We start from the raw sequence: 17,667 nt of genomic DNA, 5'->3' as shown, positions 1-17,667 counted from the left end.
ATGTTAGAACTCTACAATCACCAACGAGAGAGAATATCTGCACATTAAAGGGGTTATCCGGGGACCAAAAATTGCAATAATATATTTATGTGAAACAAAGTAACTTACTAATATACAGTACTTTAATTAAAAATTCTGTGCTAAATGGTGCAGTTCAAACCTCATGAATTATTCAGGAAGTGCTGGAGCTTTTCTAATAGTGATGACGCTCAACATGGCCCCACGTGACTGAGCTCTTGCTTCATGTGCTGTTCATGACCGCAAGGGGCTGTCATACTGCCTATTGCTGGAGTCCCGAGCAGAGCATCAGCTAGCGCTTTGCTCGGGACTTCAGCCCTGCTCCCGAAATCTGGTCAATTCAGGGGTTTCCTATCGCTGGAGTCCTATCAGCTGATGCTCTGCTCCGGGACTCTAGTACTGTTGCCGACATCACCATCCATATATGGACAGTTAAGTGGGCAGCAGTACTGGAGTCCCCGAGCAGAGAATCAGCTGATGCTCTGCTCTGGGACTCCAGTATTGTTGCCCACGTCATTGTCCATATATGGACAGTGACGTCGGCAGAAGTTGTGGAGTCCCCAGGCAGAGCATCAGCAAAGCGGGACTCAAGCAATAGGCAATGTGACAGCCCCTTGCTGTCATGTTCACGAACAGCACATGAAGCAAGGGATCAGTCACGTGGGGCCGGGTCGAAGAGTCATCACTTTAAAAAAAAAAAAAAAAAAAAGCTCCAGCACTTCCTGAATAATTCATGAGGTTTAAACTGCACCATTTAGTACAGAATTTTTAAAGTATATTAGTAAGTTACTTAAGTTTGACATAAATATATTACTGCAATGCAATTTTTGGTCCCCGGATAACCCCTTTAAGGCCCTGTCCCCACTGAGTTTTTTTTGCAGGCAGAAAATTCGGCTCCGGTTTTTTACCACAGGCGTTTGAGACGTTATTTGAAATTATTTTTGCTGTGTTTTTTTTTTACCTCTTTCTTCAACAGTCAAAGGGAAAAAATGCAAGCGGTTTTTGCCGTAAAAAACACGTAAAAAACACGTAAAAAACAGCCGTTTTTTCCCCGTCTCCCGTTGATTTCAATGGGGTTTTTGAGGTGGAAAACGGCTCAAGATAGGGCATGTTGTTTCTTTTTCCCTCTACCTCCCATTGAAATCAATGGGCGACAGTTTCGGCCGGGCTCCTAGCATCATAGTTATCTATGACGCTAGGTGTCCTTGCCTCTCTGGAACTACTGTCCCGTACTGAAAACATGATTACTATACGGGACAGTTTTCCCACAGCGAGTCAGGGGCACCTAGCGTCATAGAGAACTATGACGCTAGGAGCCTGGCTCCCTGCAGTGTGTTCATTCCGAGAATTGCGGCCAACATGCAGATCATATATCGCGGACCAAACACGCTTGTGTGAATCCCGCCTTAAGGTTTTTATCCCCCAAACATATGGGCATAAGATGAGCAGTTACACATCTAATCACCCCCTATACCTGAACAGACAATTCAGTGACTAACTTGGATCTTTACCACCATCTGGATCACAGAGGTTTTCAGTCTATTCAGTTCTGTGATTAGACATAGGCATAAGTTACATGTATGAATTTTGCATATATTTCATATTTAGGAGGCATTGAGAGTCTCAGGCTATGCTTGGGTCAAACTTTTTGCCCAAACTTGGGTCAAACCTGACTCTTTGATGCAAACATTTGAGGGCCTTCATGCAATTTAAGAGCTGGGTGGCATTTTTACAACATGCCAAGTGTCTACATGCATAAAATATATGGGGTTGTAACGTGAGGTTTTCACTTTATAATTTAGGTTTTGTTTGCATATATCATAAGTTTAAAAAAATTGCTGTGGCGGCAAAAGGATTGCCTGGTTTGGAGACCCGATTTTCAAATACTCCATTTAGGGAATGAGTTTGTAGCTCAAAGGGGTTTTCCCATAATTGATATATATCACCTATCCACAGGACCCCCACAGACCACGAGAACAGGTTTACCTGGCAATGACTGTACAATGGATGTACAATGGTTCCACCGCAGATTGCTGGGGTCCCAGTGAGCAGCTTATTGTTGGGAGTTTTTTTTGGCTTTTCTTAAAGTGAAAACTTAATTTTTATTTTTTTTGTACCAATTTACCTTGAAAATATAGATTACCACCTGTTTATTTTTCCACATACCTGCATAGGGGCAAGGGATTAGTGATGGTTGACAGGTGGACTTGTCTTGTCACAATCTTAAGCCCCATTCACATCACATTTAGGCCTTATGTCGGAGCTACAGGTTGGGCTCATACCCGCCGTATACCTTAGACGAAAGGCAAACATATCCCACTGTATGGTATACGTCGCCTGGGGACTGGCCCTGGGAATACTCCTGAAGTCACTGTCCATATATTGGACAGTGATGTCAAGGGGTTTTCCCAGGGTGAGAGTCCCGGGGCAGAGCATCTTCTGTCGCTCTGCCCATGGACTCCGGTGCTGTGGAAGCTCCTTTATTTATGTATTGGGTTAATTAAACGGTACAGGTTCCACACAGTAGTAAAGAGACCATTGCTTTACAATTCGGAGAATTTCGTGAAAATCCAGTTTTTGTATAGATAATGCAGCTATTTCAATATGAAAGAGAAAAATACACTTACGTACATAAAAAGCACTTGAGATCTGCATTAAAGTAGGACTAAGAAGAGCTCAGGATCACATTTAGGAAACTGTATTCTCTGTTCACCTTGTTTGCATAAACTTCACTATAGTGAATAACACTGCAACACTTACACCTATTGGCAGACAACAGCTATTTTAGGGAAAAAAACACAAAATGAAAAAAAACGACCTACCAGCCATGTTGTCCAAATAGAACCGATAGAGTTTGCACTGTATTGGAGTCATCCGAACTGATAAGACATATTCATGCTTTGGTGGTAAGAACTTTGTCAAATCGGTGTAGTCTCTTCTCTGAAATGTTGAAGTAAATGCGCGTCAGTTTTTATAGTTCCAGATTTAAAATATAATGAGGATTTAGAAAGAACGAGTTAACGAATGACACAAAAGACTCTTTGCCATCTCAAGTTTGGATAACTGACCTGTACACATCCAGCCAGCATTTCATACAGAATGTGAGCACGTTTCTTCATGACCCTGACATCCACCATGGTGGAGTCTGCACACTGCCCGTTCTGTATTGGATTTATAAAGCGGTTCCGAAATTCTTTGATAGAACCAAGCAAGTTTTCCTTGATGAAGTTAACCATGCAGTGATCTGAAAATGAAACCATCTTACAATTAGGAGTTCTGGCTGAATACAACATATTTATTGGATAAAAACAATGTTACAAACTACCATTGTACTGCAAGACAAGGTTTGACATGTATACCTATATAGAAAAGGTTATCTATCTATCTATCTATCTATATATATATATGTACACATATACACACACACACTAAAGTGCAGTGTCACTGATTCCCATACACAGCATTAATTTATATTCATCTAGAGCAGGGGTCTCAAGCACGCGGCCCGCGGGCCGCATGCGGCCCCTGGGACTGTCATCTGCGGCCCGCGGGACACAGAGCCGCTAGTATCGGCTCTGCTCCGAGACTCTGGAATTCCCTGACATCGCTGTCCACATATGAACAGCGATGTCTGGGGCTTCCTCAGAGCCGGAGTCCCGAGCATAGCGCTGGTGTCGGCTCTGCTCCGGGACTCTGTGGAATTCCCTGACATCGCTGCCCATATATGGACAGTGTGTCAGGGTCTTGCCCAGAGCGGAGCAGAGCGCTGGTGTCGGCTCTGCTCCTGGACTCTGTGGAATTCCCGGACATCACTGTCCACATATGAACAGCGATGTCTGGGGCTTCCCTAGAGCCGGAGTCACGGGCAGAGCGCTAGTACAGGCTCTGCTCCGGGACTCTGTGGAATTCCCTGACATCGCTGCCCATATATGGACAGTGTGTCAGGGTCTTCCCCATAGCGGAGTCCCGGGAAGAGCGCTATTATCGGCTCTGCTCCGGGACTCTGGGGAAGCCTCTGACATCGCTGTCCATACATCGACAATGATGTCAGGGGCTTCCCCAGAGCAGGAGTCCCAGTGATGTCAGGAGCACAGCTGGAGTCCCAGGAAGAGCCTACTAGCGCTAGGTGTGTGACAGTATCTGAAGAGGACACTGGCATTATCTAGGGGTGTGTTGCCTTATCTACAGAGGGCACTGTGGCCTTATCTAGAGGGCACTGTGGCCTTATCTACAGAGGGCACTGTGGCCTTATCTACAGAGGGCACTGTGGCCTTATCTACAGAGGGCACTGTGGCCTTATCTACAGAGGGCACTGTGGCCTTATCTACAGAGGGCACTGTGGCCTTATCTACAGAGGGCACTGTGGCCTTATCTACAGAGGGCACTGTGGCCTTATCTACAGAGGGCACTGTGGCCTTATCTACAGAGGGCACTGTGGCCTTATCTACAGAGGGCACTGTGGCCTTATCTACAGAGGGCACTGTGGCCTTATCTACAGAGGGCACTGTGGCCTTATCTACAGAGGGCACTGTGGCCTTATCTACAGAGGGCACTGTGGCCTTATCTACAGAGGGCACTGTGGCCTTATCTACAGAGGGCACTGTGGCCTTATCTACAGAGGGCACTGTGGCCTTATCTACAGAGGGCACTGTGGCCTTATCTACAGAGGGCACTGTGGCCTTATCTACAGAGGGCACTGTGGCCTTATCTACAGAGGGCACTGTGGCCTTATCTACAGAGGGCACTGTGGCCTTATCTACAGAGGGCACTGTGGCCTTATCTACAGAGGGCACTGTGGCCTTATCTACAGAGGGCACTGTGGCCTTATCTACAGAGGGCACTGTGGCCTTATCTACAGAGGGCACTGTGGCCTTATCTACAGAGGGCACTGTGGCCTTATCTACAGAGGGCACTGTGGCCTTATCTACAGAGGGCACTGTGGCCTTATCTACAGAGGGCACTGTGGCCTTATCTACAGAGGGCACTGTGGCCTTATCTACAGAGGGCACTGTGGCCTTATCTACAGAGGGCACTGTGGCCTTATCTACAGAGGGCACTGTGGCCTTATCTACAGAGGGCACTGTGGCCTTATCTACAGAGGGCACTGTGGCCTTATCTACAGAGGGCACTGTGGCCTTATCTACAGAGGGCACTGTGGCCTTATCTACAGAGGGCACTGTGGCCTTATCTACAGAGGGCACTGTGGCCTTATCTACAGAGGGCACTGTGGCCTTATCTACAGAGGGCACTGTGGCCTTATCTACAGAGGGCACTGTGGCCTTATCTACAGAGGGCACTGTGGCCTTATCTACAGAGGGCACTGTGGCCTTATCTACAGAGGGCACTGTGGCCTTATCTACAGAGGGCACTGTGGCCTTATCTACAGAGGGCACTGTGGCCTTATCTACAGAGGGCACTGTGGCCTTATCTACAGAGGGCACTGTGGCCTTATCTACAGAGGGCACTGTGGCCTTATCTACAGAGGGCACTGTGGCCTTATCTAGGGGTGTGTTGCAGCATCCACAGAGGGCACTGCGGCAGCATCCACAGAGGGCACTGCGGCAGCATCCACAGAGGGCACTGCGGCAGCATCCACAGAGGGCACTGCGGCAGCATCCACAGAGGGCACTGCGGCACTATCTAAAAAGGGGCTGCCCAATCTTGACATGTGTGCTAACTGAGCCGCCGGACTGCATTTAGCGACACTTGAACTGGAAAGCTGGATTGTTGAAATAAGCACGTGGAGAAATCTCACATTTTAAACCTAGCGCTATTATTATAGTAATCTAGTATTATTATTCTAGTAATATAGTGTTCTAGTAGTTCAAATAACTAATTGATTAACAATAATTTTGTATTGTATCAAATTTGAAAGTAATGCGGCCCGTCAACTTCCCATTTTTTCTATATGCGGCCCACTTACCCGGCCGAGTTTGAGACCCCTGATCTAGAGGTTCTTTAATTGGATAGAAATTGCAATTCTCAGAACAAGATTTATACATCAGCGTGTACCTATGTACTTATGTATAGAATCTAAACTTGACTTATGATATGAATATGATAGAGTAAACACTATATGGACGAAAGTATTGGGACACACCTCTTAATCTATGAATTCAGGTGTTTCATTCAATCCCATTGCCACAGGTGTATAAAATAAAGCACATAGCCATGCATTCTGCCTTTACAATCATTTGTGAAAGAATGTGTCGTTCTAAACAGTAGAAACCACTTACATTCCACCAAATTGTTCTGAAGTGGGGTTCCAGTCAAGATCATCCTTCTTTTCGTCCTTATGGAATTCATAGCCTTAGAAACAGCAGATGCTTCATTTTTAAGAATATGGCCTTCATCACACACCACAAAGTCTGGGCCTGGAGACAGAAAATTATTATAAAATCGACACCAATGGAAAGCACTTCTATACACAACAAGATCCCATTTGATCACACTGGATCACAAGAAAATAAAGCACGCATTCAAGGTATATTAATAAACTTGTGTTCAATTTACAAGAGGTTAATATGATGAAAATGATATTTAACGTGCTGATCACTCAATATATAAGAACTCTTATAACATCACAACATTATACTAAGTGCGAAGAAACAGGATTTCATTCAAGATGTTAAAAGCTAGCCTCACATACCACTGAATATTTGAGGTTAAAGACAAAACTAGAGATGTGATACTTGTAAAGTAGAGGACACTGCCACCTGCAGGCTTTATGCAATCCGTTCTAAAAATTGGTTACAGAGAAATTCTATATTGAAGACTGGCTCCTTCTACAAGTGCCACTCTCCCTGGACCTTGTAGAACCATTCTGTTCTCAGCTCTAGACATTCAGCTATTTTACCGGTATGGATCCAAATCACTAACAGCAGAAGTTAGATTGTGGGAATTGATGTAAGACCACGATTTTGATCCACATTGCGATGACCTTATTTCTCTCGACTCCCCCATAAACATGAATGCTTAGCACAGTGTGCATGTTTATATCAATCGGAAGAGAGGAATAAGACGCATCTCCGGTGGGAACAAAGGATCGTAATCCAGCATACCCTAAACTCCTTTGCATTTTTTTCCCGCTGTGATTCCAATGTAAGTATTCTCTTAAAGGGAATGTGTTGCCAGCAAAACATGTTTTTTTTTTTTTAGTTAAACAATTAGTGTGTAGGTGATTAAACATTGTTCTAATTTTTTTTATTTTTTTCACGAGTCAGGAAATATTATAAATTGGATTCAATTTATAATATTTCCCAGCACTGGTCACTAGATGGAGCAATTCCCAAAATTGCAGCATTGCATGTGGTAAAGCAACCACATTGCTTTATGCTGCAAAATTGGGAAAAAATCCCTCGCTCTAGTGAGCTCTCAGAATCCACCCCTCCTTTATCCTGGCTAGTGCCGGGAGAAACGAGGGGTTTGAACGGTCTAACCTCCTACACTGTGTGTCGCGATTTTTTGAGCTAACACACAGTGTAGAAGGTTTACATACACTAGTAAAACACACTGAAACACGAACATACATAGAAATCACTTACCTGCTCCAGTCGCCGCCGCTCCCTCCGGTCCATCCGCTCCGTCTGCTGCCGCTGCTCCATGTGCACAAGTCCGGAAGCCGCGACCGGAAGTAGTAATCTTACTGTCCGGCCGCGACTTCCGGTCCACAGGAAAATGGCGCCGGACGGCGCGCATTTCAAATTGGACTGTGTGGTAGCGGCGCATGCGCCGTTCCCACACACACGGCGTACACCATAGTGGATGGAACGGGCCCCGTTCGCATTCCCTATGGGACTGGAGCTGCCGTATTCCATGTCTGTATGTGTCGTTAATCGACACATACAGAAATGGAAAAAAAAATGGCAGCCCCCATAGGGAAGAAAAAGTGTAAAAATAGAAAATAGTAACACAAACACACAAATAAATATAAACGTTTTTAATAAAACCCTAACATAAAACTGATATATAAAAAAATAAATTTTGGCGACACTGTTCCTTTATATGATGATGTCAATTTTTTTAAATTAGTTTCTATTACATATAGCAGAGAATTTTTAGCCAAAGGAACGTAAGATATCAAATTTACAAACAAAGATAATATACTAGTCCTCTCTATTCACATGGGCAGGTATTGCGCCACGCAGTCAAACTGTGGTATTGCAATGTGGTTATTGGCCACGCGGTTGTAAAAAGGGAAGCATGGTTTTAAGCATTTCATCATAATAAACCATGCAGGCAAACATATTTCAAAACAACGGTAAACCTCAGTTTTGTCCGCACAGCTCACTAGCGGTCTGTGTGGATTCACCCTTAGGGTACATTCTGAAGTGGCCGGAAATACTGTTGAAATCCGCTGTGGAATTCTGCAGCAGCAGTTTTTTTTACATTTGTTTCTATACATTTTTTAGGAAAATAACGGTGCGGAATTTGTGCTGCGGTGCAGAATTTCCCCTCCGCAGCATGCTCATTATGTTGCGGAGAAGCATTGCAAAGGCTGAAATCTGCCGCAAGTCTGCTGTGATATCCTCAACGTCTGAATAACCTGTCAAATTCAAAGAGAATCTGTAGCAACATTTTCAGCAGAAAAATTCTGCCACGTCTGAACATTTAGGGGGTTTTCCCATGTCAGATATTTATGGATTATCCACAGGCTATGCAATAAAAGGTCTGACAGTTGCAGGCCTGGAGCACAGGGGTCAGTAACAGGGAAATGTGTCCCCTGCTGCCCCAAGGCTGGTTTCACACAAGCTTAGGAGTGGCTTTACGGATTTTGTAGGATGGGTCATCGCGGATATTCAGTGCAGATTCTGCGATAAAAATTAGCTAGTGTAAAGTCAAATACATGTGAATAGAGGATTTTAAACTAAAAATCTGCAGGATGCCCTCAAATTGACAAAGCAGGCTTCACTCTTTGCAAAGCAAAGGATAAAAACCCACATGTAGATCATACCTGTCAATTTTTCCAACTCTGCCCAAATATATGGCTCATGCATGAAGCCATAACCCACTCATGTGATACCAGCCTTTAAGCACTCCACTTTTTTTTTTTTTTTTATTGCACCCGCCATTTGTACATTGGGGTTTCAGGAAGGTGATGTATGCAGAAAGACTTACCGATCCTGCATCTTGACTTTCTCAGATCCAGCGCCGCTCATGTGATTTTCTTTCTGACCTGGTCTGGAATTGCTGCTTTTCAGAAAACCGGAAGTAAGGCTCTCAATGTGTTCCAGTTCACTCAAAAGCACAATGACTCCAGACAAGCCAGAATGAAGATCACGTGAGCGGCGCTGGACACAAAAAAAGACCAGATGCAGGATCGGTAAGTATTTCTGCACACAACACCCCACTGAAACACCAATGTACAAATGGAGGGTGCGAGAAAAAAAATAAAAACTGGGGTGCTTCTTTAACCCCTTCAGGACCCGGCCTGTTTTGGCCTTCAGGACACTATGAAGTAATAACTTTGGAATGCTTTTACCCATCCAAGCGATTGAGATTGTATTCTCGTGACATATTGTACTTTATGTTAGTGAAAAAATTTTGTCGATAAATTCAGTAATTCTGAATAAACACTAAAATTTTGAAAATTTGCAAAAACTAGCATTTTTCGAAATTTAAACGCATCTTAAAAGGCTTATAAAACAGATAGTAATACCTCACAAACTAGTTACTAGTTTACATTTCCCATACGTCTACTTTGTTTGCGTAGTTTTTTGAACGTCCTTTTATTTATTTTTTAGGACGTTACAAGGCTTAGAAATTTAGCAGCAATTTCTCATATTTTAAAGAAAATTTCAAAAGGCCATTTTTTCAGGGACCAGTTCAGTTCTGAGGTGGCTTTGAGGGCCTTATATATTAGAAAGTTCCCATAAGGCACCCCATTATGAAAACTGCACCCCTCAAAGTATTATAATCAGCATTCATAAAACCCTTTTAACGTTTCACAGGAATTAAAGCAAAGTAGAGGTGAAACGTCTAAATTGTATTTTTATTGCCGAAATTCATTTGAAATACATTTATTTTTTGTACCACAGAAGGTTTAACCAGAGAAACGAAACTCTATATTTATTGCCCAGATTCTGCAGTTTTTAGAAATATCCCACTTGGCCCTAGTGTGGTAATGGACTGAAATACCGGCCTCCGAAGCAAAGGAGCACCTAGTGGATTTTGGGCCTCCTTTTTACTACAATATATTTTAGGCACCATGTCAGGTTTGAAGAGGTCTTGTGGTGCCAAAACAGTGGAAACCCCCCAAAAGTGACTCCATTTTGGAAACTACACCTCAAGGAATTTATCTAGGGGTATAGTTAGCATTTTGAGCACAGGTTTTTCGCTAAATATATTGGAATTATTCTGTAAAAATGAAAATATACTTTTTTGAAAAAATTTACAAGGAATAAAGAAGAAAATGCACCCCAACATCTGTAAAGCAATGTCTCCCGATAACGGCAATAACCCATTTTGGAAACTACAGCCCTCAAGGAATTTTTCTAGGGGTAAAGTTAGCATTTTGACCCCATAGGTGTTTTGCAGAATTTTGTGGAATTAGGCCGTGAAAATGAATATCAAAATATTTTCCACTAAAATGTTGAATTTTCTCATTTTCACAAGGGATAAAGAAGAAAAAACACACCAACATTTGTAAAGCAATTTCTCCCGAGTACGGACATTCCCCTACGTGGTCATACATTTTTTTTTTCATTAGAAATTAATTAACCCTTTCAGGACTGATCCATTTTTTGCTTTCTTATTTTAGTCTTTTACTCCCCGCATTCCAAGAGCCATAACTTTTTTATTTTTCCATCAATAGAGCCGTGTGAGAGCTTATTTCTTGGGGAGGAGCTGTAGCTTCTATTGATACCATTTAAAGTACCATAAAATGTACTGGGAAACTGAAAAAAAATTATTTGCGGCAGAAATTGGGGAAAAACGGATTCCTCCACTTTTTCTGGTTTTGTTTTTACGGCTTTCGCCGTGCGGTAAAAACGAAAACTTTACTTTATTCTGTGGCTCAATACAATTACGATGGTACCAAATTTATATAGTTTTTTTTTCATATTTTACTACTTCTACAAAGAAAAATCTATTTGTTAAAATAAAAATAGTTTTGTTTCACCACACTCGGAGAGCCGCAACTTTTTTATTTTTCTGTTGATTGAGCGGTGTGGGGCTTATTTTTTTGTTGTATTAAAAAAAAAATGTGAGAGCGAAGGTGACAAAAAAAAACTGCGATTTTGGCGATTTAAATTATTATTATTTTTTTTTTTACGGCGTTCACCGTGCGAGTTAAATAATGGTATATTGTAATAGTTCTGACTTTTATGGATTGGCGATACCAATTTTGTTTACATTACTTAAGAAAAATGGGAAGGGGTTGTTTTATTTTGAACTTTTAAAAAAAGCCAAAAAAAAAAAGCCCAAAACATTCTCACTACTATTCTAACTTTAATTCTTTTACACATTTTATTAGTCCCCTTAGAGGACTTGAACCAGCGATTCGGGCAGTGTTTTTTATGGTGTTCATTGTGCAGGAAAAATAATATTATAGTTTTATAGTTTGGGCCCTTACGAATGCAGTGGTTACCAAATGTGTAACGGCCGTGATTATGGGCACGGCCATAAGCATGAGGGCCTAAGAGTCAAAAAAAATAAATAAATGAGGCAGCACTCCAATGACGTGAGAAAAGTAGTGGGTTTTAATCTGCCCCAGTAGCAACGTTTCAATCCATCTCAGTGAGATCTTTGTCAAGCATGCTTGACAAAGATCCCACTGAGATGGATTGAAACGTTGCTACTGGGGCAAATTTTGAAACTACGGTGCAATACCACAACCAAACAAGAAACATTTCAGCTTCCTGGACCCCTGTGAGTATGACATTGGGGGTGGGGGTGGATAGGGTTAACTAGTGTCACACCTGAATGTTCTGGCTTGAGGTGGAGCTAGGCTTTTAAACCAGATCAATAACCACATACTGATAGCCAAGTGTGTAGATGTAGGTCTGCCACTACAAGGGCACATTCATTAGGAAGGATCAAGCTGTGTTCTTTATACCTTTCACACAGGACCAAAAGCAAGTGTTCCGGAGAAGGGAAGCATTTCCCTGTTTTATGATGTGCAAAGTAGTAAAAGGAAAGATACTTTGGACTATGCTGAGTGACCACTGATAATAGGAAGCATGGATTTCTGAAGCATGCCCTCAGTGGAAGCATAAAAGCCAAAGCCTTCAGGCTTATCGTAGACCAAAGTAAGCAAAAATAATGCAAGAGTTATTAAAATACAAATCAAAGGCAAAACTAATCAAGCTTTAGGTTATTTTCTTACCCGGAGAAGAGGGGAATTAAACACTGCTAACACAAACCAGCAATGAGTCAATTAAAAGCGTGTACAAAGCTTTGCATGGTAATGAGTACCTCATTCAGACACACATGGCTCTGACAAAGTGCACCATAAAGCTCTGCCGGTAACATGCACCTTACAGATACAAAATGAGTGGAGGAGAGAGACAAAAATGCTTAAGAGAGCAGAATACATGATTTACAGAATTCTAGAAGGAAAATAAATACAAACCATATGACTGCACCAGTTCTCGGCTTTACTTCGAGACCATGGCTGGAGTTTAAACAAGGCATCAAAGGACTGAACACAAGACCTGGGACTCAGCCCCACACAGACTACTCAAGAGAATAGTTTATTTTTTCTGCTTGAGCTGTGTATTTCTTATGCCAACATGTACTATGACAAAACGGTTACCGAAAGTGCACTGAACTAGATCATACCCGAATGCAAATGGCGATTGAAAAGGAAGGGAGGTGGTGGTGGTGGGGGGGGGGGGGGGGGGTGACATGGAAGACCAGTTCTGAATAGGAATACTGATGGCCGGTTTCACACAGTGGACTCTCGCCAATACGTTTTCTATCAGGTTAAAACGTCTATATTGTTATCGGTTTATTCTCTCTCAGGTTTACAAACAAAACAACCACCAATGGCTCCACGCTCCTAAACAGCTTTCCCCAACTTAGGTCTTGTTCACATCTGCGTTGGAGGCTCCGTTAGGGATCTCCGTTCCAGATACGGCCGAGATTACCAAAGACAAATTGCAGCATGCGCAACTTGTGGCATGTGGGAGGGGCATAAAAGACAGATTGAAAGCAAAGTTTTTTAGCCACATGAAACCTCAAAAATCGGATGAAGTGGTGTGGGATGATAGTGCGATGCCTCCTGTTAGTCGACGTGCCATTTATTGCCACTTGCCGCAAACAGAGGACAGAATCCTTGAACTGAAAGACCTTCCATTATCACTCTGGCAGATCGCTATGCAGCTAGGCCAAGATGTCAGAACTGTTCAACGTTGCGTTTGCCGGAGGATGGGAAAAAAAAACAATGAATGGAAAGGACAGCGAGAGGTGCACAGAGGCGAACCTCTGCACGGACGGATCGTCTGATTGGAAGAATAGCGCGTAGTGATCCATTCTGTACTGCAAGTGAAATTGGATTCACATCGGAAGCCTAGGGCAGTAACCAGGGTCGACACAAACCATCAGAAGGAATTTGCATGATGTTGGGCTACGAGCCAGCTACATGTGTACCATCGACCACACGCCACCGCTCTCAAAGGCCATCATGGTGCACAGCAAGACGGCAATGGTGGCTGGAATGGAGGTCTATCCTCTTTAGTGATGAGTCCCGCTATTGTCTCGGATGCAATGATATTCGGAGATTGGTCTACAGACCAAGTGGGCAACGCATGAAGAGGCCTTCACAAAGGAACGTCACACCGGTCCTACTCCTGGGATTGTGGAGTGACAATGTACGGTAGCCGGACCTCTAATCTTCATTTCAGGTACACCAACAGGACAACGCCAGGCCACATGTTGCTCGTGCTACTGTGAGCTGCCTGTATGGCCTAAACATGCTTCCATGTTCTGCAGCGTCTCCGGACTAGTCTCCCAATGAGCACATCTGGGACATCATTGGTTGGCAATTGCAAAGGGAGCTGCCAGGTTACAGTATTTGCATACCCAAGTGCATTCATCAGACAGCCAATAACCACCTCATTGATAGCATGCCAAGGCGTGTAAGTGGGTGTATTTCTGCGCGTGGTGCTCATTCTCTATATTGAATAAATCTAGAGGTTTGGAATATTTTGCTTGATTTTCTTTATCATCTGCATATCATTAACATGTCTATCGATCCTGTGATTACCACAATTCCAAAACTTTTCCATCTTTGTGTTGCAATTTCAATGTTGAAGCGTATAAGTATTATATACACACATACATTTTAAAAAAAAAAGTGTTATTTTTTTACATTTCTAGTGATTTGACTGCTCATTAAAAAAAAAAATATATATATATATATATATATATATATATATAGAAGACCTGGAATTAAACTAATCTAGAAAATAAAAGCCTCATAAGTCTTGCAAAAATAAAAAAACACAACAAAGTAAAAATAGCTGTGATATTGAAAGCGGTTGCAAAGATTATTGTTTAACCCCTTCCCGACATCTGAAGTATCCATACGCCAAAGTCGGGTAAGGGAAGTATGGAACGGGCTCACGGAGTGAACCCGCTCCATACGATGCGGGTGTCGGCTGTTTTTTACAGCCGACACATCAGAGTAACGAGCGGCAGAGCGCTCGAGCGCGATCCCGCTCATTTAACGCGTCACGGGGGGGTTGGTGATGGTTGCTATGGCTGCTTGGGGGCCTAATGAAGGCAACCAGGTCCGCCACCGGCAGGGCTTAATAGTTGCCTGTCAGAATAACGATACACTGCAATACATTAGTATTGCCGTATATCGTGCAAGCGATCTAACGATCACTGGTTGTAGTCCCCTAGGAGGACTAATAAAAAAAAAGTACAAATTTGTTTTTTTTGTGTACAAAAAAAAGAAAAGTTAAAAAAAAACTTTTCCCCTAGAGCACAGTAAAAAAATAAACATAATTGGTATCGCCGCATCCGTAAAAGTCTTAACTATTATAATATATCATTTAACCCGCACGATGAACGCCGTAAAAAAAATAAAAAATTGTAGACGCCAGAATCTATTTTTTGGTCACCTCATCTCCCACAAAAAATGAAATAAATAGTAATCAAACCGTCGCATGTACACCAAAATGGTATTAAAAACTACAGCTTATCTGGCAAAAAAATAAGCCCTCATACCACTTAATCGATGGAAAAATAAAAAAGTTCTGGCTCTCGGAATTTGGCGACAAAATAAATTTTCTTTGTTAAACTTCGGTTTTTTATTGTAATCGTAAAATATAGAAAAAAAACTATATATATTTATTTGGTATCGCCGTAATCGTATTGACCCACAGAATAAAGTTAATATGTTGTTTTAATTGCAGTGAGTTCTGTAAAAACGGCGCGCAGAAAACCATGGAGGAATCGCAGTTTTTTTTTCATTTTCTACCCCACAAATAATTTTTTTCCCGTTTCCTAGTACATTATATGGCAAAATAAATGGTGCTACGAAAAACTACAACTCGTCCTGCAAAAATCAAGCCCTCATAGTACTATATCGACGGAAAAATAAAGACGTTATGGCTTTTGGAAGGTGGGGAGGAAAAAACGAAAATGAAAATGTGAAAAAAGGCTGTGGCGGGAAGGGGTTAAAGAAGTGCATATCAAACATGGAAAACGTGACCTGGACACAGGGGCATCAATGACCATTGGTCAAGAAAGAGATAAAGAATTAATAAATAAATCGGAAAACCCCATCACGGCAATGAAAATCATATCGTTCCATATGCTGGTGACGGAAGAAAGTACAATTCTTTATGAAATTATCATATATCAGTATATAATACAAAGACCTATGTAAGTGTACAATGCGTAAAAAGAAAAAAAAAAGAAAAAAGTAAAGGTGGTGTCTGAACTGTTTGTATTTTTTTTTTTTTTAATTAAAATCATTCCCAGCAGTGAATGTTTTCGTATTTAAAGTCACAGCAGTGAGCCAGAGCAACACACTATAGCTGCGTTTTACTGGCAGTCAGGTTTACTGCCAGCTCTGACTCACCGCCATAACAAGCTCCAAATAACAGCACAGCTGCAATTCAACCCTGTCTAGTGCAGCCAGAAACGACTGCACGATAACAGTGCGTTATGTCTGCTTTACGGTGTCAAGAAAAGGGAATTAAAAAAACAAAAAACACAAAAGTTCTGTTTCAGGTCGAAACTTCACTTTCAAGGAACGAAGCACCCAAAAAAACAAAACAAAACAACTTCAATTACTGAAAGTGTACCTAACTTTTCTGAAAAAGCGGTCACGTGTGTACATGAGGAATAACATGATTTCTGCCACTGTATGTGGTATTTTTTTTATAGCAGTTTTCCCCTCTGCAGGCTCTAGTTCTAAGGGTATGTGCACACGACCTCTTTTCAGACGTAATGGAGGCATTTTACGCCTGGAATTACGCCTGAAAAGACGGCTCCAATACGTCGGCAAACATCTGCCCATTGCCTGCAATGGGTCTTACGATGTTCTGTGCAGACGAGCTGTCATTTTACGCGTCGCTGTCAAGACGGCACGTAAAATTACGTCCGCGTCAAAAAAGTGCAGGACACTTGGGACATAATTGGAGCAGTTTTTCATGGACTCCAATGAAAACCAGCTCCAGTTACGTCCGTAAAAGACGGCGCGAAAAACGCGTGCACTTGTAAAAACGTCAAAAATGTTATTTCAGTAATTTAATTCAAAAAGTGAAACTTATATTATACAGATTCATTACACAGAGAGTGACCTATTTCCAGCATTTTGTAGCAGAATGGAGCAATAGAATCTTTTTATTGAAGATTTCCAAGTTTAGAAAAGTAGAACAGAACATAAAATTGCCTCTCCCACCCTGATCCCTCCGCTCTTGAGAAGCTGTCCTGCAGCTGAAGGTGCTGATCTGCTGTTTCATCAAATCGAAAAGTTCCTCATAGAAGATTGCTGTGGCGAAATTCCAGTGGCAGGAAACCCATATTCACCCCATACCCCCCCCATCAGGTTACAGAGGGTGCATAGAATAAAACGCAGCACGCAGATTATACAGCAGTAATCAGCAGTCTGTGTCTTTCTCACTCTGCTCACCCCTCCCCAACAGGTTTGTATGCAGGGTCTCTCCCCCTCTCCTCTCTGCAGACTTATATGGACAAGCAGTGAAGGGACACACCCGACCTTCTGCAGCCCCTCAATACTGCTCTGTAACCAGTGATGGACCATAGTTTAGAAGAGCAGATTACAGGAAGGGAGATACCAAGTGACAGTGAAGAGACTTGGTCACCACATTATAAGTGGCCTATATTGTACATGGTGTAATGTAGATTACAGCAGTGTTTTTTTTATTTAGAAAATCGATCATTTTTGACGGAGTTATGACCTATTTTAGCTTTATGCTAATGACCTTCTCAATGGACAACTGGGCGTGTTTTACTTTTTGGCCAAGTGGGCGTTGTGGAGAGAAGTGTATGACGCTGACCAATCAGTGTCATACACTTCTCTCCATTCATTTACACTGCACTAGCGATATAGCTATATCGCTATGTGCAGCCACATACACAAAGACTAACATTACTGCAGTGTCCTGATAATGAATATACATTACCTCCAGCCAGGACGTGATGTGTATTCAGAATCCTGACCACTTCTGT

At 42.3% G+C, this 17,667-nt stretch overlaps 1 protein-coding gene across 1 annotated transcript in view; it reads right to left on the bottom strand.

Annotated features, from left to right (window-relative positions):
* ATRX (ATRX chromatin remodeler) overlaps positions 1–17,667 on the bottom strand; it is a 224,913-nt gene that overhangs the window by 73,797 nt on the left and 133,449 nt on the right. Inside the window, exons 21-23 of the mRNA XM_075835712.1 lie at positions 6,255–6,392; positions 3,087–3,262; positions 2,841–2,958 (exon numbers count right to left, since the gene is read on the bottom strand). Coding sequence (XP_075691827.1) covers positions 2,841–2,958; positions 3,087–3,262; positions 6,255–6,392 — 432 coding nt within the window. The remainder of the gene's footprint in view (positions 1–2,840; positions 2,959–3,086; positions 3,263–6,254; positions 6,393–17,667) is intronic.

The sequence above is a fragment of the Rhinoderma darwinii genome, chromosome 8 (assembly GCF_050947455.1).
Source record: "Rhinoderma darwinii isolate aRhiDar2 chromosome 8, aRhiDar2.hap1, whole genome shotgun sequence".
NCBI classification, from domain to species: Eukaryota; Metazoa; Chordata; class Amphibia; order Anura; family Rhinodermatidae; genus Rhinoderma; species Rhinoderma darwinii.
The sequence above is the reverse complement of the archived record's forward strand: the minus strand, read 5'-3'. Positions and strand labels throughout refer to the sequence as shown.